Consider the following 23,275-nt stretch of genomic DNA (forward strand, 5'->3'; position numbering starts at 1 on the left):
GTCCTCTTCTGTTTCAGCCAGGCAAGAGGATGGGAGGGTGAGCAACAGAGGGCAAAGGGGGAACAGCACAGGATGAGATGAGACTTAGGCAGCAGGTGGGACAGCATGGCATGGAGCACTGCAGGGTGGGATGAGATGATGAAAGAGGGTAGGGTTATCACAGGGGAGAAGAGGATGACAGGGGGCTTTTGAGGGGGAGCTTGGTGCAGCCATGGGCTGCCTGGGAGAAAGTCCTTGGTCAATGCAGAGGCCACAGGTCCCCTGGTCCACCTGTGGGAAATTCTCCAAAGATTCTTAGCTGGAAGGGTATTGCATTTAAATTCAATTTACTTGTATTAGGAAGCCACATCAAGGCTACAAATACATCTGGATAAATATATTGGTATTCAGGGAACTGCAGCTACAGTAAAAAGTAGTTTGGTCAAAACAGCAATGGTTATTCAAAAATAATGACCATGAAAACAAGAGCTGTTTCATTGATGTTCCACATGCAGAAAACACATACTGAAGTTAACTAGGGCTATTCTGTGCATTAAGCTAGCCCTGCACTTAAATCTTCACAGGATTAAGAGCCTATATGGTAAGTATGGATGTTAAATCTGTCTTACAGGGGAAACAGAACCAAGTCGTGCTCCAAAATGTGAGTCAAGGAAAATGAACATTTTTATCAGGCTTATTTCAGGGAGAAGTAGTTTGGCTGGGGAGGAAATAAGGCACTACACACCACTTCCTTGACTTTTTAATTCTTTTCTCTTTTTAGACAGTATTAACAAATTAAGCTCAGGTTGTGTCTCCAAGGTGAGTATTTACATATCAGTGATAAGGAGCTTGGCATATTTGCTTGTATCTGTATTTACGTATGTCATTCTTTTGCTGTTATTTACATCTGTAATTATGCATTTTGCTACACTGTAGTGTTACATACTGTCTTTTAAACTGCAATGCTGTAAGATTAAACTCTTAAAATAATCTCCTTAAAATAACTACAGATAATTAATTAAGCTAATACACATCTTAAAAATTGCATGGATGAGCTTTGCAAATTTATCAGAACCTTTCCAAATTTGCAAAAAGTGACATAATGAAAATATTTCAATTAAGACTTTTTAATGTTCAATATGTTTTAAATCCTGTGAAGAATGTATTTTTCTTGCTAGGTAAAAGCACCACCATTTAAAAACTGAAACAAAACACAGACTGCAAGATGCCAAGCACCCTTTCATTTTTTTAAAGCTATCCTGTGTTATTTTAATGCCTGCTGTCATTGACAAAATACTAGCAGAGACTTTAGAAAGCATTATAGTCCCCAGTGATACTCTTCAAAATTTTAAGTCTTAAAGTTGATTTACAGCCAAATATGTCAATCATTCAGTTCTGTTCTTTAAAGCATATATGATTTATCTTAATAATTTGGTTACCCTTTTAGAGTAGCATTTCATTTAAAATATAATGGACCTGGTATGGCTTTTTCTTCATGGAAAGCAAGAGTGTAGATGGTGTAACCTGGTGTGAGATCATATTCATTCTTTCTGCTGAAAATGCTTTGTCCTTCATACTGTTTTTACCTGGCAATTTTATTTGATATATGTAATCAGGCAACACAGATTGTATAATCTCACCTCCCTTAACAGGGAGGTGTTTGGCAATGTGCCTTACAGTTACTAAGGTGTGTCCTTGCTGGAGCAAAACCCACAACTTGCCTTTTGTGAAGTGACTCTCAAATCCTCCAACCAATGCTCATGCAAACCACCCTCCTCAGCAGTGTTGAAACATTTTCTCTTCACTATGACACAAGCAAAACGAATATAAACCATTAGTGAATTGACTGCATTGTAGTTTGCACAGAGCTCTCAGAATACAAAGTAACGTGAATTCATACGGCTTGATTCTGCTTCCCCATCATGCAATCAATAGCAGTTTTGCTGCTGAATGTGCAGAGAGCCAGACTGGCCCAATAAATGCTGAATAGTGTTATTAGTGAATGAACAGATGATACAGGAACCCTGCCAACACCATGCAAGCAATCTGCCTGGGGGATGGGGGAAAGGACCAATGATTAATAGGAGGGGGCTCGATCATCTGGATCAGCAGAGTGGTGGTTGTTGATAGATCTATGCCAGCTTAGGCTGGCTGAGGATCTGCTCCATAGGAAATTTAATTTGGGGGACGAAGGGAACAAAAGAGCTATATTGTAAACTGCCAAGGCAATAAAAACACAAGAGTTTAAAATGGATTTAGGACGCAGTTGGGCTTTTTATAAAATAAGGGGATTGACTGAGAAGGACAAAGCAAGGAGACATGGTTGAGAGAAGCTCTGAAATTGCAGCTGAGCTTAATAACGATTTGCTGTCCCACAATTAATTATTATTAAATTTAAGGTAACAATCAGCTTTTGCTGTTTCTGGTTTTGAGTTAAACAATCACACTGAATTAAACAATTACTATTTTAGCACAGGAAATTGACTCCATTGCTGTATTACCAGAAATGACATAAAACTGCTTGACAAAACAGGATTAACTCTTCCATGCCATTATTAAGATATCAGTTGAAACACCCTTTCTGACAGTAACATCCAATGTTTTACTATTGTCTGTACATCTTACACTTTAGCAGGGTGACACTATGATCTGCTATTCAGGCCTCCATTGCCAGTTTATCAGTTTGGCAAGTTAGTAGTTAGGTCTGTCTCTGTACTTGGCACATCTTTTTATCTCCATTTTCCCTTTTACTGCTAGTGTCCTGCTCTGGCACTCAAATCACAAGCAGAGTGGTAAGCCCGTTATTAAGGCTAAGATACAACTGAGTATCTAAAACCAAATGGCTTAAAACAAAAGGATCAAATTTTCAAGGCTGAAGCTTGAACTGTGTCTGATTATTCTTTTTTTTTAATACCAAGCAAAATCTTCCTCCCTCTTTGGGAGCATTTCCCACAGAAGGAACCCAGAAAAAACAACTGAGAAAGACGGGTGTGCTGCAGCTACTCTGCAACACTCAGAAAAGAGTGCATAAAAGAGGTTGAAAAGAAGGACCTGCTGCTACTTAAGGATGCAAATGAAGAAGCAGAGAAGAGGCAGAGGAACGATGGCATGATTGACATGTTAGAGAAGCAAACAGCAGTTCCAGGAAGCTTGTGCAAGGTTGGGACAACCCAAGCAAATGCAGGACCTTGTGGGGAAGAAACCGCATACACAGATCTTAGTGGAAATAGGAGACACAACTTCTTGGTTCCACTCTGAGAGGTATTACATAAAAAAACCTCATAGGTCCCAAATAAGTCAAGGACTGCCTAGCAGGGAAGGGAAAGGCATGAGTTATTCTGAAGCACTGTGAATGCTCTGAAAGGGGCAACGCAAACTTCCCTGATAGTAATTGTATGAAACTAATGCCCACCAATTTGGTGGAGACCCACCGAGGTGTATACCTCTGAAAAATGTAATTCTTGAATTTTATGTCCTTAGTTATGTTGGTCCAGGGTAGTACATACTGAGGGCAACCCAACAGAACTCACCTGAATACATTGTTTAATTAAATTGAGACATAGTTAAATAATTAAAATGCAAATTATTGCTTGTAATTCCATTTTTGGAACAACTAAATTGTCCAACACACAGAATTTTATTTCATAGCCCTTTCTTATGCTCAATAGTGCTTCTGCATATCAGTAGTTTTTACTGAAGTCCTAATTCCTCAGCATCACTCACTATACAGAAATGGACTGCTAAAATATAAAGTAGAATTTCTTCGCTAGAGCAAGCAATATGTTGGAGCAACAATGTGAATTATCTTCATGCCTTGAATATGAACATACCCAACAGCTTAAAAGCCTCCACAGCGTAAAATTTGAATGTCCTAGTGATTAATACTTACATAGGAGTTTGCACTAGCGAGTGTCATTGAAAAATTCCTACTACAAGCACAACACAGCTGCAGGGTTACCTTTATTTTATCAAGGTGCATTCACATTGTGAAAAATGAATAGATGCAAGCAAAATGAAAGTAATTTTTATCTTCTTAAGATCATGGGTAGACAAGAGGATGCAGCTGAGTAGTTGAAAGTGCACAAGAGAAATAATGCAGTACTTCCTTTTGGAAAAGGAAAACTGGAAACTATTTTAACTGTTTCTTTGCCATCGTGAAGATGTCACAGCAGAGGAAAGCACCTTCTCTGAACTGTCTTACTGTTGAACAAAACCTGGGAAAATCCACCATGGATCAAAAGAGAAAGAAATAACTGCACAGTATAAAAATGGCTTGCCACAGCTGCTTTTAAAACAATGCATCACATGCCTCGTGGTGGTGATACCATGGTACTGCACTCCATCTTTCTGGCATTGGCTTAAGATTTTACCCATTAAAAAAAAGCACCACAACTGAGGGCGCAGCCCGGGAAACTCTTGGTAGCGTTCACTGCTACTTTATTCTCCTTCCCCTCAGAAGTGGTGCACATTAGTAACCTCTGTTTTCAGGAGCAAAGATGAGCCGGAGAGATGCAGATACTCAGAGCAAACTGGCTGCTGAAATAACTGAACTCAATCAGCATTGAACCAGTGGTGGAGTGGAGGGGGGATGTTGAGTAGAGGCAGAAACTACATACACGTAGGTGTGATTACTGCACAGAAACTTCAAATGGCAGGAATGAAAAAAAAATCATGAGGATAAAACAGATTCTGCATTTCTACCAGTGCCTCTTGCTGCTGAAAGGCTGATGAATGAAGCACTGAGTGGAGAGGCTGGAAGAGGTGATGTCTCCAATGGAGAAAAAACAAATAGCATTTCAGGCAGAAGATCCTGACAGAGAAGAATGAGATAGCTAAAGATAAGTAAAGCTGAGTGTTTCAAACATAGATGCTGCAGGATGAAACAGATGGATTTTTCCTCCAGATAATGGATATATAGGGAGCACTCAGAGAAGTCAATTTTTTTCTGAGGTTAGGCAGCTAAAAAGACAGCTGGGGAGACAAGAGCCTGGCAAGCAATAAAAATTAAGCTCCAATGATTGTATTGCATTTACTGAAAGAGCTGCAGAGCATTTGTGGAGAGATCTGTCACCAGGTGACCAGTCCTTCAAGGTGAAAAAAGCCCACTCTTCACAGTGTCATCATCACTGGCAGCTGTGAAGGAGGCTGCAGGGGGCCAAGATACAGCCCTTAGAAGTTTTCTGGTCTTCCTAAAACAAGGGTGAACTAAAAATTGATGAACAGGAGGAAAACCCAGATAGGAAGATTTCATAGAGCAAGAAGATGTGATGATTTAAAGAGCAAAAAAAAATTCAAGTCAAACCAACATCAGCAGAAGAACTTGAGCTGAAGAGAACAGAACTCAGAAAGAAGGAATGTATCCAGCTAAAGGGTGAAAGGAAAAAGTTACAGGTACAGTGTTTGTTTTGGCTTTGCATGCCTCTGATTCACTTCACAATATTTCAAATGGTTTCAAAAGCTCTTCAGGTTTCTGAGAGCCAGCACTCAAAGATATGTTAAGAACAGTGGTCTATCTGTCCCCAGGAGCAGGAGTGGAATAAATGTATGGCTTACAGAGAGAGGCAGTCAGGTCCCTGCTTTCTTTCCTCTATGGTTCAAAACTTCTGCTTGAAGAACTCCAAAAAATGGAGATGGAAAACCTACCATGGGGGGTGAACTAACTACATTGTCTCAAAGAATAACTAAATACAAGTGTAATGAGCATCTTTTAAATTAATATTAGTCCAAAATCCTGGACTGTGTAAACATGACGTTTCAGCTGTACCTGTTCAAAACACTTAAGTCTGTTGACAAGTGATAGGTCAAGTGTATAATCTTTAACAAACATTAGTGTGTTGCTTCACATAACTATCTTACACGCCCCCAAAATCGGATTATTTCTGAAGTAGGTGAGAAACTGGTATCTGAATTTCATAATCAGCCAGTATTTTGAGGCTCTGGTAGTTATGGATAGAAAGTGTAAATAAATTTTCTGACTTCTAAAAGATTACCAGTTTTGATGGAGCTCAGTAAGACCCAGAAATGATCCAGAATGTGAAGCTGTTTTCCTGACAATGTGGACTTCAGCACTGGAATGAATGACTGAGTGCTGCTCTGACTGTTGATGTAGCATATTGCAGATGTTTTGTCCATCAGGACATGGACTATGGAATTTCGCAGAATGACTATAAATGCTACACTGGCTTTCAGCAGATCTTAAAGTAGGAATACTTATAGCTTTATGGCCTTTTGGCCACATGGCCTGGATGGTGCAGAAGAAGAGCCAACCCTTTTTAACACTGATGCTGTCTGGGTCTTCTACTTGGACCTGTATCTGATTCCACTGTTGTCCTTACTCAGTTCTGTATATGTGTATGTGCTGTTATTTTAGGTATCCTATCTGTAGAGTCGAGCATTACATAAACATTCCTGAGGAAAAATCTGCAAAAATCCTGGTAAAGACTGGTCTCTGGGGCCTGGTCCACAAGCCTAATGGCTGGCTAATTGGCAGTATGCATGCAATATGCATCCCGCAAGGTGACTCATAAATCAGCCTTAAGCTTAGAATAGCGGGGGCAGGTGTTGCCATTTTGCATCTTGGACAGTCTGTGTGTCTCTCTTAGCTCATTATTATGGAGTGAAAAGATGGGATTCAAGCCTGGTTTTGGCAGCAACCAATACCAATGTCAGCATTTAAAAAAAATAAGTAAAAAAAAAAAAGTCTGGCCCCAGCCTTTAACTTCTTTGTTTGGGGTTACCTGTCTGCTGCCTAGGTGCACGATGAAGCAGAAACACATCATCTTGAATGATTTGGGAACTCACATAATTGGGATCATAGAACACCCACATTTCAGAATTTGGACTTTTGGCCATGGACCTCAAAAATTAAAGCATACTAATATTCTTTTCAGATTTGGGATTCTTCTGAGATGAGACAGCTATTACAGCCCATCTTTAAAGGATGATACAGTGCTGCAGGATGAGCAGGGCTTCAGAGGTGCGGATTTGGATTTCCCTACTATACAGTTCCTTTCCAGTGGGCCTGTGGATAGGGGTGAAGGAACATTCATGGATAGTCTAGCAAGGTCAGTGCCTGAAACAAAATCAGCAAGTCACCTTGATCAAATCCAGAAAGCTCAGTAGTTCTGAACATTTTTTCAGAAAAGACCTTGGGTATTGACTAGGTTCTGTCCCAGAAGCAGCAGACAGTAGCACTGCTCATCCAGACAACAGTCTCACATTGAAGAAAAGTGGCTATGTGCAATGCAATGTAAGCTGACCCACATTCAAAGAATAATAATATTTTGAGGAAAAGTCCTCAAGATTTAAAAATTTGAAAAATATAAGGGAGACTATGGAAGAGCATGCCACAGTTCACATCTGAGATGCAGATATACTGAATCTGGTCAACATATGTTAGTTTCCCTTTTTTCCTAAAAGGGCCCACTTTTGAGGACGGGAGAAGGTTACTGCATTTCCAAAGTGTGAGGCTATTTGCACCTTCATTTGAGGCCCCGATGAGGCCACTTGCTTAGGGGGATGCACTTGATCTTAATGGACATTTCCCTTACAGTTGCCATTGGATTCTTAGAACATTTTGTCAAGAAGAAGTACAATCAGTGCTTGCTTCTTGAAGGTATTTAATTACATTTCTTGAATTTTCTAATCTTCAAAATACAAATTCCTGCATCAGAAACAAAGAATAGTGCATCTTAAAGTCACATCTCTTGTATGTTGTTTTCTGAAAATGTTATATGAATGACATTTCAAGGTTATACATCATTGACATGGATCAAATGGCAGCATTTATTAGAGGAACGAAAGTCAAACCAGATGTAATAGGAATCCTCATCTGCTTTCACTAAAACTGAAACAGAATCTAGTTTTGATGTTAATTTGAATAGCAGCCTGTGAACCATATTTCAGATTTTTAAAACAATGGTAAAATCCTAAATTTGAGGTCTGGATAATTCGATACCTGAATTCTGCTTCTCTTACAATTGCACACCCAATGAAGAGGAGTTAAATGTTCTTATTTAACACATATACATATATAATTGTACTTTTTCAAAAAGTCTATAGGTTTTGCTTCTTTGTTTCTATGAGGGCTATTTAATTTTGGATAAATACATGTTATGTCTGATTAAAAAAAACTGTTTCTAAAGTCTATGCTTTCTACAAAGTAATAACACATGATAGAGTACCTTTCTTTCCAGTTTGTAATATTTACTAACACATTTCAATGTATGATTATATCCCATGCAGTCTTTTTTAAAATCTAGGTTAACAAACCTTTTTTCTTCCCCCCCTGCCCCCAATCTTTTGCTGTGGACACAAATTCTGGGTTACATTAGATTCATTTATCTTTGCAGGTTGCCTTCAAAGTAGTCCGCATGTAATCAGTTCCATTTCCTTTTACAGTTCCTCTTGCTTCCCTACTCCACCACAGGTGTCTTAATATTTCCACTGTCAGGACCTTCTTTCCACTACTTTCCAGCTGAGTAAGGCTTGAAGCTGGGGGGGACTCCACTGTAACCTGACTGGTATTCTACTACAATAACAGGTGCAGACTTCTATGTGGCTCACTAGCTGGTACCTAAAGTGCTGATCCTGTGTGGGCAGGGAGTCTCCTTTCTTGACTTGAAACTCAATGCCCATGAAGTAGGGTTTGTCAGAGGCCACCAGTGTTGCTAACCCTGGTAGAACATCTGATTGTCTTTAGCTGAGAGACTACAGGCGTTCAGGGGTGCCTTCCACAGAAACAGTGATGTTGTTATTAACACCAGACCTATGGAATCCAGAGCCAAGGCTAGAGCTCATGCTGGAGTAGATTATAACAAAAAGCCACACAAAAAACCCAAACAAAAAACCAAAACCCCCAAACCAAGCAATAGTCTTCGCTCTTGTTTTGTTTGTTTCAAAATGTGGGTAGGCTGGGTTTGTACTTTCAATTGTATTATCACGTAATGCAAAACTCTTTCCTGTGCATTCTCTTTCTCTTTTTAATCTTTAATTTCTACTTCTACATCTTTCTCCCCTTTTCTCTAGTTGATCTGTTCTTTTTCTCTAACTACTGTATTTGCCCAAATACAGAACAAGCCTGTGTAGCAGGCAGTTTCTTGCCTTCCCATGCTCTAGCCTCACATCCCCACTTCCCAAGCCTGATCTGCCTTAGTCTGCTTTGCATTTCTAGGTAGATGGGAGCCAGGTCCTGCTCAGCTGAACAACTCCAGATGCTTTGTAGAAAGGGGGGAGTCGCTGCCCATGCCCTGGCAAGGCACACTAGCAGCCAGCTGCTCAGTGGCACCTCCACCCTACAGGAGGTGGTGTCTCCCATCGCTTGCAGCAAATTCACTGGCACTCAGAAGCTGCCGCTTCCAGGGGTGCAAGCAAGATACTGTGGTGTCCCAAGCTGGATGGGAATATCCAATCAAGTCTGCAGCACCCAGCAGAACTTGAATGTTAAGTGACATTCATACATAGAGGTTGTTTTCTAAGCTAAATCACTTGAAAAGCCTAGTTGTACACAGGCATACGGAGACTTCAATAAAAACAAGTGACAAGAGATCAGAGGGTGAAATGAAAGCTCATTTCAAATGAAATACTTCAGGCTGCCTGCACAGTAAAGGGATGCATGTATGCTGTTCCTGCTAGAAAAGAAGCTAACATCACATAAATCCAACATTTCCTTTTGCTTGCCTTAAATCAATGCGCTTGTGGTGCTATTCCTTAGAGTCAACAAACATGCCAGGAAAAATCTGTTTCCAAGCTGACTGCCCTTTCTCAGAACTGCCCCTAAGTGCCGGAGAGGATGGAAAGTGGGCTGCCAGGCTGCAGAGGTGCTTAAGAGAGGAGTCTGCCAGCAAAAGAGAACTGCAGAGTTTGAAACACAGAGAGGCCTTCAGTTTTCCCAGAGTTCTTACTAAAAATATCTAATTCATTTAATGAGAAAAGCAATATTCTAAACCAAACAATCTAGTCTTGCCTCTCCTCCTCTCCCATTCATTTTTAATATTATGATAGAGACCGAGCGTAATGTATTCTTATCCAGATGCTTTTTGCTTTAATGCTGGATTGAAATATTGCTCTAAGAAAAGAAGAAAATATATGTCATCTGTGAACAAAGGCAATGCATGACTGAGATGGACAGACAAAGGTGGTACATTCTTGTAGTCTCAAGGAACTCCGCAGAAACTTTCTTTAATCTAGGAAAATGCTTTTACACAGTTAGCAAAACAGTCTTACTAGCAAGCTACTCTCCGAGGATCTCAGATAACCACCAGAAGGTTTCTATATACACTTACACTGCCTGTTTTCTGCCATAAGCTCTACAGAGAAACCTTGTGATTTTTACCTTGCTGTGATTTTTACCTTGCGATTTTTACCTTTACATTGTAGTTCTGGAAAAAATTTTAATGGGAAAACCTTGTTAAGGAAGATGTACTTGAGCAATAGGCTTTCCCACCAGTGCCTGTCTGTCCCAAGCATCTTCCTTCCTTACTGCAGCCTGTTCTCCTGGGTAGGAAAGCTGCTCAGAAATAGTTGCAGGTTTGTTCATCTTTACACTAACAGAAGTCCTAATAAGAAGACATACCATCATTGCACACTGAACTTTGAGATCAGCTCCTGGATCTGGTTTGGCCTATCCATGCATCAGCAGTCATGCTGACAGGCTCACCCAAACTGTAGTGGCCTCATTATTTCTGTACTTGTCCTATATGCTGCCGTGACTTCTGAGGGAACGTAGTTACATAGATCATCTCAGCTAACGCATCAGTGTGTTGATGATGCAGAATTTTACTCTCATGAGGTGACTTACAGGGCCAGGATCTTTGTGCTGAGTGGAGGAATCCCCAAAAATCAAAGGCATATCCTTTAAATCAGAGGAGGTATTAATGCATTGTAGAATTCCACAGTGATGGGGTGGAAGAGAAGTGACAAAATTATGTGTTTATAGGAAGAACCTTGCAAAAAAAAAAGTTGCATCCCTTATTTTGTGCAAAAAATGGTATGCAAAATACTCAGAGCACATCTTGGTCTTTTTGAAGCCTTCTTTGACTTCTGTATATTGCATTGCAAGATAGTGTCCACTGTGCAGCTAATATCCCATCTTGAACAAAAGTTTGTTGGCTAAGGGGAAATGCCAAAATCCTGCAAACATATCATGCATCTGAGATGAATCCCAAATTGGAATAGATTAAATGCTGATATTAAAAAAAAAAAAAAAAGTACTGGACAAGTGAAAATCAAAATTCCAATTCAAATTGATTTCACCGATCATTTGAAAAATGGCAAATGGATGGATATGAAGGCTAAACCCTAGATATCAAAGATAAAGGGAGCATAAATCCAATGAGATAGGATCAAAGAAACATTGGAGGAATGTCTTGATATTCAGAGAATATGAAATCCATTATTTTGGGTGAAATTCGTCTATGAAGAAGAATCAGCAGATCAATACCTCAGTTTACATGACACCAAGCCTGCTGGCAACAGAAGGGGTACACCTGTTTCAAAGGTGGAAAAGGACCTTTGCATAGGAGTTAGCAGGGCTCACTGAAAGAGCTTTAAACTATATTTGAAGGGGGAAAGGGATAAAACCAGGCTCAGTAGATATAAGCCTGGGGGCAGCAGGCCAGTGTTTGAGCAACGGTGTGCTAGCAAGGTCCTTTGGTCTGCCATCTCAGTGGAGGTAGGAGATGGAAATCCATACAGCAGCAAAGATGCAAGGGTTATTGATGTGTTAGAAACCATGGAAGTCATGTAAGAATTAGGGTTTCTCCCCCGTAAAAGGTGGCGGGATCAACAGCCCAACTCAAGTGCATCTACACCAATGCACGCAGCATGGGCAACAAAACAGGAGGAGCTGGAAGCCACTGTGCAGCAGGAAAACTATGATATAGTTGCCATCACGGAAACACGATGGGATGACTCGCACAACTGGAGTGTTGCAATGGATGGCTGTAAACACTTCAGAAGGGATAGGCAAGGAAGGAGAGGTGGTGGGGTAGCCCTGTGTGTTAGGGAGTGTTTTGTTTGTCTAGAGCTTAATGATGGTGAGAATAGGGTTGAGTGTTTATGGGTAAGAACTGGGGAAGGCCAACAAGGCAGATATCATGGTGGGAGTCTGTTACAGGCCACCCAACCAGGATGAAGTGGCATATCAAATATTCTATAAGCATCTGGGAGAAGTCTCACAATTGCTAGCCCTTGTTCTTGTGATGGACTTCAACTTACCAGATGTTTGCTGGAAATACAATACAGCAGAGAGAAAACAGTCTAGGAGGTTCCCGGACTGTAAGGAAGATAACTTCTTGATACAACTGGTGACCAACTAGGGAAGGTGCCCCACTGGACCTGTTGTTTGCAAGCAGAGAAGGACTTGTGGGTGATGTGATGGTTGGAGGCCATCTTGGGCATAGTCATCACAAAATGATAAGAGTTTATGATTCTTGGAGATGTAAGGAGGGGGGTCAGCAGAACTGCTACCCTGGACTTCCAGAGGGCAGACTTTGGCCTATTTAGGAGCCTGGTTGACAGTCACTTGTGAGGCAGTCCTGAAGGGCAAAGGAGTCCAGGAAGGCTGGACATTCTTCAAGAAGCAAATCTTAAAGGCGCAGGAGCAGGCCATCCCCATGTGCTGAAAGACGAGACGGTGGGGAAGAAGACCGGCCTGGCTGAACAGAGAGCTTTGGCTGAAACTCAGGGAAAAAAGGAGTTTATGACCTTTGGAAGAAGGAGCAGGCAACTCAGGAGGACTATAAGGATGTTGTGAGGTTATGCAGGGAGAAAATTAGAAGAGCCAAAACCCAACTAGAACTTAATCTGGCTACTGCCTTAAAAGACAATAAAACCTGTTTCAATAAATACATTAGCAACAAAAGGTGGGCCAAGGAGAATCTCCATCCTTTATGGGATGCAGGGGGAAACATAGTGACAAAGGATGAGGAAAAGGCTGCGGTACTTAATGCCTTCTTTGTCTCAGTCTTTAATAGTAAGACCACTTGTTCTCCACGTACCCAGCCCCCTGAGCTGGAAGACAGGGATGGGGAGCAGAACGAGACCCCCATAATCCAAGGGGAAATGGCTAGCAACCTGCTACATCACTGAGACACGCATAAGTCTATGGGGCTGGATGGGATCCACCCAAGAATACTGAGAGAGCTGGTGGAGGCGATCACTGAGCCACTTTCAACCATTTCTCAGCAGTCCTGCCTACCTGGGGAGGTCCCAGTTGACCAGAGGTTAACAAATGTGACACCCATCTACAAGAAGGGCCAGAAGGGGGATCCAGGGAAGCTTATGGAGCAAAGCATCTTGATTGCCATTACATGGCACTTACAGGACAACCACATGATCAGGCCCAGCCAGCATGGGTTCATGAAAGGCAGGTCCTGCTTGACTAATCTGATCTTCTATGACAAGGGGACCCACTTAGTGGATGAGGGAAAGGCTGTGGATGTTGTCTACCTTGATTTCACTAAAGCCTTTGACACCACTTCCCACAGCATTCTTCTGGAGAAACTGGCTGCTCATGGCTTGGACAGTTGTACTCTTTGCTGGGTAAAAAACTGTCTGGATGGCTGGGTCCAAGGAATTGTGGTGAATGGAGTTAAATCCAGTTGGCAGCCAGTCACAAGCGGTGTTCCCCGGGGCTCAGTACTGGGGCCAGTTCTGTTTAATATCTTTATCAGTGATCTGGACAAGGGGATCGAGTGCACCCTCAGTAAGTTTGCAGACGACACCAAGTTGGGTGGGAGTGTTGATCTGTTTGAGGGTAGGAAGGCTCTACAGAGGGATCTGGATGGGCTGGACTGATGGGCTGAGGTCAATTGTATGAGATTCAACAAGGCTGAGTGCCAGGTCCTGCAGTCGTGTCACAACAATCCCATGCAATGCTACAGGCATGGGGAGGTGTGGCTGGAAAGCTGCCTGGTGGAAAAGGACCTGGGGGTGTTGGTTGACAGCCAGATGAGTATGAGCCAGCAGTGTGCCCAGGTGGTCAAGAAGGCCAATGGCATCCTGGCTTGTATCAGGAATAGCGTGGCCAGCAGGGACAGGGACGTGATTGTCCCCCTGTACTTGGCACTGGTGAGGCAGCACCTTGAATACTGTGTTCAGTTTTGGGCCTCTCACTACAAGAAAGACACTGAGGTGCTGGAGCATGTCCAAAGAAAGGCAACAAAACTAGTGAAGGGTCTAGAGCACAAGTCTTATGAGGAGTGGCTGAGGGAACTGGGGTTGTTTAGTCTGGAGAAGAGGAGGCTCAGGGGAGACTTTATGCTCTCTACAACTACTTGAAAGGAGGTTGTAGCAAGGTGGGTGTCAGTCTCTTTTCCCAAGTGATAGAACAAGAGGAAATGGCCTCAAGTTGTACCAGGGGAGGATTAGATTGGATATTAGGAAAAATTTCTTCACCAAAAGGTTTGTCAAGCACTGGAACAGGCTGCCCAGGGAAGTGGTTGAGTCACCATCCCTGGAGGTATTTAAAAGATGTGTAGATGTGGTGCTTAGGGACATGGTTTAGTGGTGGACTTGGCAGCGTTAGGTTAATGGTTGGACTCAATGATCTTAAAGGTCTTTTGCAACCTAAACGATTCTATGATTTTTAGCTTCCTATTCCTATGGCATTACACAAAAGAGAATGTCTTTCTTAATCTAAGTCCTTAAAGCAAAGGAACTGATCTCTAGCAGTACATGCTGGCACTGATTTACCTGGACCATTACCAGAATTACAATCTTCACATTTTTAGGTCTTGGAATAAAATCCTACTTCATATCTTTGCCAGTATGTGTCTAGCATATTTTTGTCCTGTGCCTAGCTGTGTCTGGCTGTTGCTATCACCTTCGTTTATCAAGCACTTAGGTGTTCTACAAACAAAAAAAAAGGCAGTATAATAGCTAGTTATTATTCTTATTAATAATACGTTAGATTGGTTATAACAAACCTGCAATGTTTATTAAACTGAAGGAACTGCATGACTGTAAATCATTAAGCACTTACTTCTTTCACGAACCACTGGCAAAAGGCAGGGCCAATCCACTCTCTTGCATGAATTCCACAGTCTATCCAGACAGCTTTCTTGTAGGGCCGTGATCTTTTACCTAACTTGAAGTGTGAATATTCATAGAAGTATCAATAGATCTCATGACATTTGTGAAACACAATAATGAGAAAATAATAGAATATTAAAACACTAAATCATTTTGAATCTCCTCATGAAAAGGAACACACATCTATAGTTTTCAAAGGTATGGCCAAGATAATGAAACTGATCTATGGAAAAAAAAATTTACAGGAAAAGTGAGATCTGTCAATTCCTTTTATGAGGAATGATAAATGATAAGTATTACATTGAGCAGGGTAAGGAAAAACAATGCTACAGGAATAGCTCGATGCAGAGTCAAATTTTCAGAACTCTACAATAGCAGGTGAAAAAAAAGTACATTCAAAGTAATTTTTGCTTCTTGTTGACCTTTGTAGACCTAATAATATGAGTTGAGAGTGTACAGCCATGGAATTTTGTCAGTAGCTAAATAGGAATTGTATATGGCACGTGTTGAGAAAGGCTCCAGAGTCCTCTGGGGTTCCTCTCCAGCATAACTGCTTTCCAAGTGGTCTTAAACGCCAAACTTTCCAGTTCCCTTAAATCAATCCTGCTAAGTGAACCTGTCCTTTAATCTATCTCCAAGCATATTCAATCCAAGTAAATAGGATTTGGCTTTTAGTTTTCCAGCTTTTTATTTTTTTGTTCATTAAAAATGACATTCGGATCAGATCTTAGCAACTCATCCTTAGGAAACACTGTTAACCTGTGTCTCTGATGTACACGCTATAACATAAGTAACAAAGTGTTTGTCCCTGATGCCAGATTTTAGTCAAATTAATGACTATTTAATCTTTACCTTGAGTACAAACAGTGGTCTTCCTTCATAGGATTTTCCAACAGAAAACATGTGAATTAGATCTGAATGAGTTTTATTCAGATGATGCATCCAACCCTGGATCTGCAAACACAGAAATAAAATTGTTCCTTCAATCTTTGCATTTCATGGGAAGCAACTTTTACACATTTATTAATCTCAGCTCTCCATCCTCTGTATGGTTTTGGATCTTACTGTAGTTTTTATTTTTGTCTTTTGTTTGTTTTTGTTTTCACACCTGAACTATCATTGGGCTCTCATAGCTCTATTGCCAGAGGCTGGATGCAGTCTTCAGTCACATGGGATTTCTTTTCCCTTTACATTGTTTGATATTACTTGAATGCATTTGCTGTCCATCAAAAATCTGGGAATAGGTCTAATCTGCCATTTCCACTAAATATTAATGGGATGAAGAAAGAAGGTCCCCAAGCCTGCCTCCCAGGACACAGAATGGTGAACAGACTGACCTGCAGGATTCAATATCACCTGCAATATTTGTTTTACAGGCACCATCTTGTTGAGGTGCAGCACCCTCCACACTCAGTCTAGTGACTTTGTCTTGGTGCAGACTGAAACTACGTATGTGAGCACACTGAAATCAACAGAAATTATTTACCCAGCTATTATCTAGGACAGTATACCTTATACATGAATTTGTATCTCAGTGTTTTTAATTCTTTGGGCCTCTTGTGCAAATACTTCAGCATCTGCTCATACTGCTTACGTAAATGACTCAGTGAAACTGATCAATCATGGAAATCTCTTATTCCATCAGAGTAAAGACCTACTGCCAAAGATAGTTACATGTAAAGATAAGCCTTGAATACAAATATTAAAAAAATACGTATTTTCAAGAAGGTGCCTATTTTTGAAGAAGAAACATTTAGAACAATTCTCAAGATGAACAGGTAACCACAACTTGTAGAGAGAGTAAAATCTTAGCCTTATTAAAAACAACGGTGTAGTGGATAAGAAGAACAATATGAATTTTCACATACTTCTTCCAGGGAGTGATACACTTCATAGTTATACCCAGAGAGGGACCTTCGATTCCTATATGACCTCAGTCCAGTTTGGTTTTCTATTGCTTTCTGTAGGTCTGATATGAGAATCCTAGGTAAAAAAAGAGTGGTATTAGAACACACAGGCTAAAACAGAACAACAATCACATTTAGAAGAAATATAACAGCAGTTAAACCATCCTGACGTTACTTCATCTGTTATAGTTTGACAATAGAATGCTTCAGGCTTATTTGAATATAGGCTGCCAAATAAATACTCCAGCTGCTTTGAAATGTAACAGTGCCTTCAAAAAACACAATGAGCTTGTTAAGCAAATAAACCAGAATGATGTAAATAACGTAGCCAAAGTGAAGAAGTCACTTTCATTTGTTTATGGAGCAGCATTTGTTGTCTACTTTTATAATCCTGTTGTACTACATGATCATGGATCTTCAAAAAATTGATTTCAAAACCATAAAAAAAATATTTTTAGGCTTAGAAAAACATGCACATACTTTGTCTCAGGAGTTATTGTACTGGTATGAAACACTACATATACATACAAGTTGTAGAGGCAAAACAAAAAACGAAGAACTTTGCAGCATTATTCTGTCTGAAAGACAATAAGCAACGAACAAAGAAAAAATCTTACGTGCAGTTTGTTGTTTACATTATCTACTCTGCAATAGTTGCTTGCCAGTTATTTTAAAATAACTCAGGAAAAATATGAAACAATACTAAGTGAAATTTAAATTGTTTGCATAAAAAGTGAGAGGTTCTTTGCATTAAGAGCAAAATGCAGAAACAGTGGTGTAAACTGAAAACTTTCTTATTTTATGGCAAAACCAAATAATGATACAAATATAAAAATATAATATAGAAAACATCTAAAAGTAATTATATTGAAGAAGTTGGAGCATTTATGCTTTCCATCACACAGTGGCAGGAGCTGGGAATATCATCACTGACATCAGTAACATCACTGTAATACTGAGAGTCATCCTTGTATAACCACCTTATCCTAAAGCATGGCAATGTGTAATCACCATATCACTAATTCATCATTCCTGTAAAACGATGGTCACATTCAACCTTTTAAAGTTTTATAGGTGTTAGCTGCAATGACTGGAAAAAGATGGAAAGAAACTGCATTCACTCAGATCCTAACTCAACTGTGCAGGAGATATGTCAAAGATAATAGGTCTATCTACATATAATATCAAAGTAAAGGTTATCTCCATCTTCAAATGTATTAGTGAAGTAATTGTATAATTAGGAATTACATTGTTCTACATTAGCAACCTTCATTAAGCAAACTAAGGGCTTACAGTCTTGACTTGTAAAGTGCTATGCACACTCAGACCAGTACTATAAAGCATTTAAGTCTGTAGTTAGATTAAAGTAGTGGTTTTATTCAAGTCATTAGGATATCTAACACGTTAAAAAAATACTTGCCTGCTTTGCTGCATTCTGATTAGTGTAAGTACCTTCCAGGATCAAGCTCTGTTCATTTTTACAATAATAGATTTAATTTCACAACCCCTGATTGTTTATGGTCTGTACTCCAAATGAGATTTGATAATCTCTCTTTACTCTTAAATGACTGTGTACTGTGTGTGCTTATAACACAAAGGCCTCAGGTCTGAACACAATCTATGTGGCTTCATTAGCACAGAACTTACAAGTGAGGCAACTTGGTGCAGTAAGAGTTTATCTGATGCCTGGCTTGTTTTCATGACCGTCTTTTTGTCATAGTCAAACACTGGGAGAGATAAAACTGTCTTACAGGCAAGGGCTGGTTACCTTGCTCATTATTAGGGCTGCTTAATGCTTCCTCTCTTTAGAAATTTGTCATAATTTAGGCAAGCATCACTCCATCAGGCTGAAGTTTTACATAGTGTTTGCCTCATTTTCCAGTTCCGAAAAGGATGGAGCAATTTAACTCCTTTGCAAATAGTGTATTAAAAATAAAACCTAAAAAAACCAATATTGTGAAAAACAGCCATGAGAAAAGGAGCTGTATGAAACCTTGCCTGGCGCCTCAGCCCCTTGGCTCTGGAGCTGCACTTCAGCTCAGGGCAGGGTCCCCACCCCAGCTGTGCTGTGGGCATGGCTGTGCTTGGCCGCCCTGCTCCTGCCGATCCCTGACTATAGCTGTTGCTGCTCTCATGGCCAATCCTCCCAGCTCTTGCGGCATTACAGATCTCAGGAGGCTTGTCAGGACAAGCACATGCTCGTCCCAGGCTTTGCAGGGTTTTGCTTCTGATGGCTGGGACCCAGAGGGCAAGGAGTACAAAACGGGGAGCGGGGAGATGAAGAGGGAAAGCAAAGAAACAGTCTGGAGGTTAGAAAATGCTGTCCGTCTTCCTTCTAAGTGCACACATCTTGTGCACCAAATGTCAAAGAGGAAATTTTCCCTGTGGAAAATGAATGTAATGTTGTTCTCATATTTGTAGCACATTGTTTCAGGTAAACTGAAGAGACTATTTGCTCTCGCAGTTCTTGCCCTTGCACACTGTGCTCTGCAACCTAAGTAAAGGTCTTCAAGTATAGGGAGTGTTTACAACACATATAAAATTGCCTTCTGTCATTTCATTAAAGGTGATTACTGTGAGCAGGAACAGCAGCAGACGTGAATACAACTGCCGGGGCACAGTAATTAGGGGACATTTTTTGTATAAGCACAGGAAAACAATTACAGAAATCCCCATCTCATTTCTAAACACAAACAAAACTGAAGCAGTGTTGAACCCACATGAAAGTCACTCTGAACTTCAGCTACCAGGCCTGCATAATTAATTTCCTGATGTTTGTTTTTGTATTTTTAGAATGACAAATTAATGAGACCATTGTTATAATAAAAATGAAATTCTCGTAGGAATACACATAATATATAGTATGATCTGCACCATCCTCTTCTCACTGAGAAATAAGTATAAATAGCCTCACGTAGGGCTTTATTCTGCAAATGTCTGAGAATTCAAATAACTCATCAGTCGATTATTCAGATGCTTAGGCATCTCACTGAAAAGGCTTTAATGACAAGATCATTACTCTTGTCTAGTATATCATATTGATAAATATGAAATGATAAGGATACTTCAAAACTGTCTTGAATGCTTTTAAGGAACGCTATAAATGATATGTGATCCTTAGCATGCATTTGTTTTGTATGTCTTGCATTGGGTCATGAGGAATGGAGAGTTATAAAACAGAACTAGTACATTCCTTTATAATTCATGAAGAAGGCTTGCCTCTGCATTTGCAGCACACTTGTAAACAAACCTTGCCCCTGTTAAATACAGAAAGAGGCAAAGAAGGCTGTAGAATTAGTAATTACCATCCCTCTCTCAACAGATGTGATTTCATATACATTGAAAACACTTCAGCTTGACTCCAAAGGAGGACATTTAATTAAAACTGCTTGCCTGTGGGAGATTTTCTGTTCTCCCATTAAAAGGGTTGTTTTCTTGGCAATGTCTAGCTGTCTGCCAGTCTAATTGCTATGATGTGGAATGTACTTTCAAGCACGCTTGGTGTGGTAGACACAGACCTGCTTTGGAGGCCAGATCTCTGGAGCAAGGCACAGAAAGTGAAGCACAGGCTTACGTGTACTGGATGTTTGCTTGCTGGAGGTAGGGCAGCAGACTTCGGGATGTGTTCTGCGATACTCGCACATCGGTGACCATACCTTCGACAACGTGGAAGGGGCTGCTGGGCTGCCATAAGTCCACCTGTAGTGCAGGAACCAACCTGTAATTCATATGCATTCAGTGTAGGTGGGGAAATCCAGGAGATGGCACGCTTGAAGCTGTGTAGGCAAACACTCTAAGCATGGTACAGACAATAAAAACTGCATTGGCTGGTCCAGTTTGACACCTATGTTAATGGAGCAGATTTTGAGGAATGATTGTGTCTAGCTCACCACAACTCTTGTGGGAGATTTGCTAATGGGAAGAGAGAATGGTCTCAGGAATGAGCCTCCTGAGACGTCTTTAAACAAAAACTACCTCCAACTTCATGCACCTCCTCAGACTACTATACATTCCCTATGTATTAGCTCCTATGGAGTCCATAAGTATTTTTTATTTCGCAAGATACTTCCTATGTTCACTAGGGCAGTAAAAGAAAAGAACACTAAAGAGAGGTAGGAAAATGTAGCATATACCAGTGTTGTTCACAAAGTGTACCCAAGTTTTACTCTTGATAATAAGCAGATCAGAGGTCAGTACAGAAGGTCACCAATACTATGAAGGAAGCTGTGATCAACCCAATAATTTGACATGAAATGTCAAAATAACATGATCAAGATAATCAAATTATTAGTCTTGTAAAAAATTATAGCTACTAAATGATACCACAGTTATTAATGTCCTGTCTATATCTGTGCATACCTAAGGGATGCTTCTTGTCCATTTTCACTTTCTTTTGTTGCCAAATCTGAAATACACTTGGAAATTTTAGCCAAGAACATGAATTTTCAAGAAAGCAAGAAAGTCCGCAAACAGGGATTTGAAACTCACGTGTTCCGCACCCGGTAACAAAATGGTGTTGTACTGCTCAGCCATACCAACAACACATGCATATACTCTTCAACAGAGGTGAGAACAGTTCCTCCTCAACCAGTGTGACAACAGTGGTGAGAACACAACTTAACAAACCTCTTCCCAGAGCTGCTGGATAGTCACAGGAGACTATGGAAAGGACTCTCAGCAACCTCTGTGTCAATGTGCAAATATGCATGTCAAGATCCACAGGCCTTAAAAATATGTAAGTCTGTGAGCTGAATACAAAGAGGGGAATTGATAGGGACTACCATGTCCCCACATTTCTTAAAGGGAATTAAAAAATAATTAATACTTGATAAATACCTTTTGAAGTTTATTGCAATCAGCTGTGCTAGGCTGCATTGATGAAAGTCATGGGTACAACTCATGAGTGTCCCTTGCCTTACTTCTTTCCAGGTTTCCAAGAAGGTTTTTATAATCTATATTTTAAAAGCTCCTGACTTCTTCTATGCCATACCAGCTATTTTGGAAATATCTAATGCATTTCACCTGGTCATGCTATGAACTTTGTTAGAGAAGAGAGTACGATCTTGCAACAGTGGTTTAGTTCCACCATTTCTCAAATGGACCTGAGTAAGAATATTCTGATTACTAAGAAGGCATCTGACGCTGAACCTGATGCTACTTCGTCAAGAAGTAGTGACTTTAGTCCAGTTAATCCAATTAAATACTTGCTACTTTGGAAGGAGAAAAACTGAAACACAGGGCAACCTCTTCTAAATCCTGCCAAAACCACTCTTTGTTTCATGCTGCCACAATATGGTCTATGGATGCGTGTGATAGTGGTGGGTGAGCACAGCATCTTTTGAAGTCTAACACTGGGACTGGCAAAGTTCATGAGGCTTGCAAAGCTGACAGCAGCTATGACAGATGGTCAGTAGAAACTGAACTCATGAATTAAATAGTGCTAAATGCTGCTTATAAATAAAGATCCTCTCACTGCGCTAACACCTTATGTTTGTTAGTTTATCTATTTTTTGTATTTTGATTAATTATAGGTATCCAGTGAAATTCCCCCCTAATTCAACATTGTTCATTTCACTCATGGTTAATTAGAAATGTGTATTTGACTTCTAAGATTTATCCCTAAAAATACATATCACAGAGGATAAGTCTGTTGCTCTTGGAGTAACAGTGTAGCAATCAGCTCAGCTTGAGCCATCTTTACAAAAGTAACAACAAATTCTTATACACAAGCTAAGAGCAACTGAACAGAAGTGTTTCCTGGACAACTGCAATATCTAAGCACACAAAACTGGAAATAGAAGTTACAAAAATGAAAAAAAAAAATCACAGTTGAGACACACCTGAAACTTGGCTTTGTTCTTGATAGTTACTCAGGATTAATTTTGGTGAATTTCTCCATCAGTGTGCAGGGAATAAACCAATCAATATTCACGCTATCACCAAGCTTTTGAATTTCTGAGATATTCTAATTGTCCCTCCACATTACTGGCTGCAAGAGAATATCAAAAGCAGAAGCAATATTCTTTTAACTAATGAAATCAGCAGTATATTGCACACCGCTATCCTCTTTTGGCAAAAATGCAGTATTTTACTTCTGGCATTGTCCTGGAAGTGAGACCAAAAAAAATTCTATTTTTAGAATGCAAATCACTTCTCTTCAGCTTAGTTCCCTATTTGGGTAGTTTGGCTTCATTTGACTTCCACTTCTCATCCTTTGCAATGTAAACGAAGCATTCAGTGCTCATCTGGGAGATGCTACCTGTGCTATCCAGAGCACCACTTCAATTGCTGACCTGATTTTGCTTTATAAAGCATATAACAAGAAACAATTTCTCCAATAGACATCTTATTTATAT

At 40.2% G+C, this 23,275-nt stretch overlaps 1 protein-coding gene across 1 annotated transcript in view; it reads right to left on the bottom strand.

Annotated features, from left to right (window-relative positions):
* CPA6 (carboxypeptidase A6) overlaps positions 1-20,588 on the bottom strand; it is a 35,444-nt gene extending 14,856 nt beyond the window's left edge. The window contains exons 1-4 of the mRNA XM_074893866.1: positions 20,494-20,588; positions 16,881-16,995; positions 15,865-15,966; positions 14,963-15,067 (exon numbers count right to left, since the gene is read on the bottom strand). Of these exons, the coding sequence (XP_074749967.1) occupies positions 14,963-15,067; positions 15,865-15,966; positions 16,881-16,995; positions 20,494-20,573 (402 nt within the window). The 5' untranslated portion in view covers positions 20,574-20,588. The remainder of the gene's footprint in view (positions 1-14,962; positions 15,068-15,864; positions 15,967-16,880; positions 16,996-20,493) is intronic.
* Between the last annotated feature and the right edge of the window lie 2,687 nt (positions 20,589-23,275).

The sequence above is a fragment of the Strix uralensis genome, chromosome 1, assembly GCF_047716275.1.
Source record: "Strix uralensis isolate ZFMK-TIS-50842 chromosome 1, bStrUra1, whole genome shotgun sequence".
In the NCBI taxonomy this organism is placed as follows: Eukaryota; Metazoa; Chordata; class Aves; order Strigiformes; family Strigidae; genus Strix; species Strix uralensis.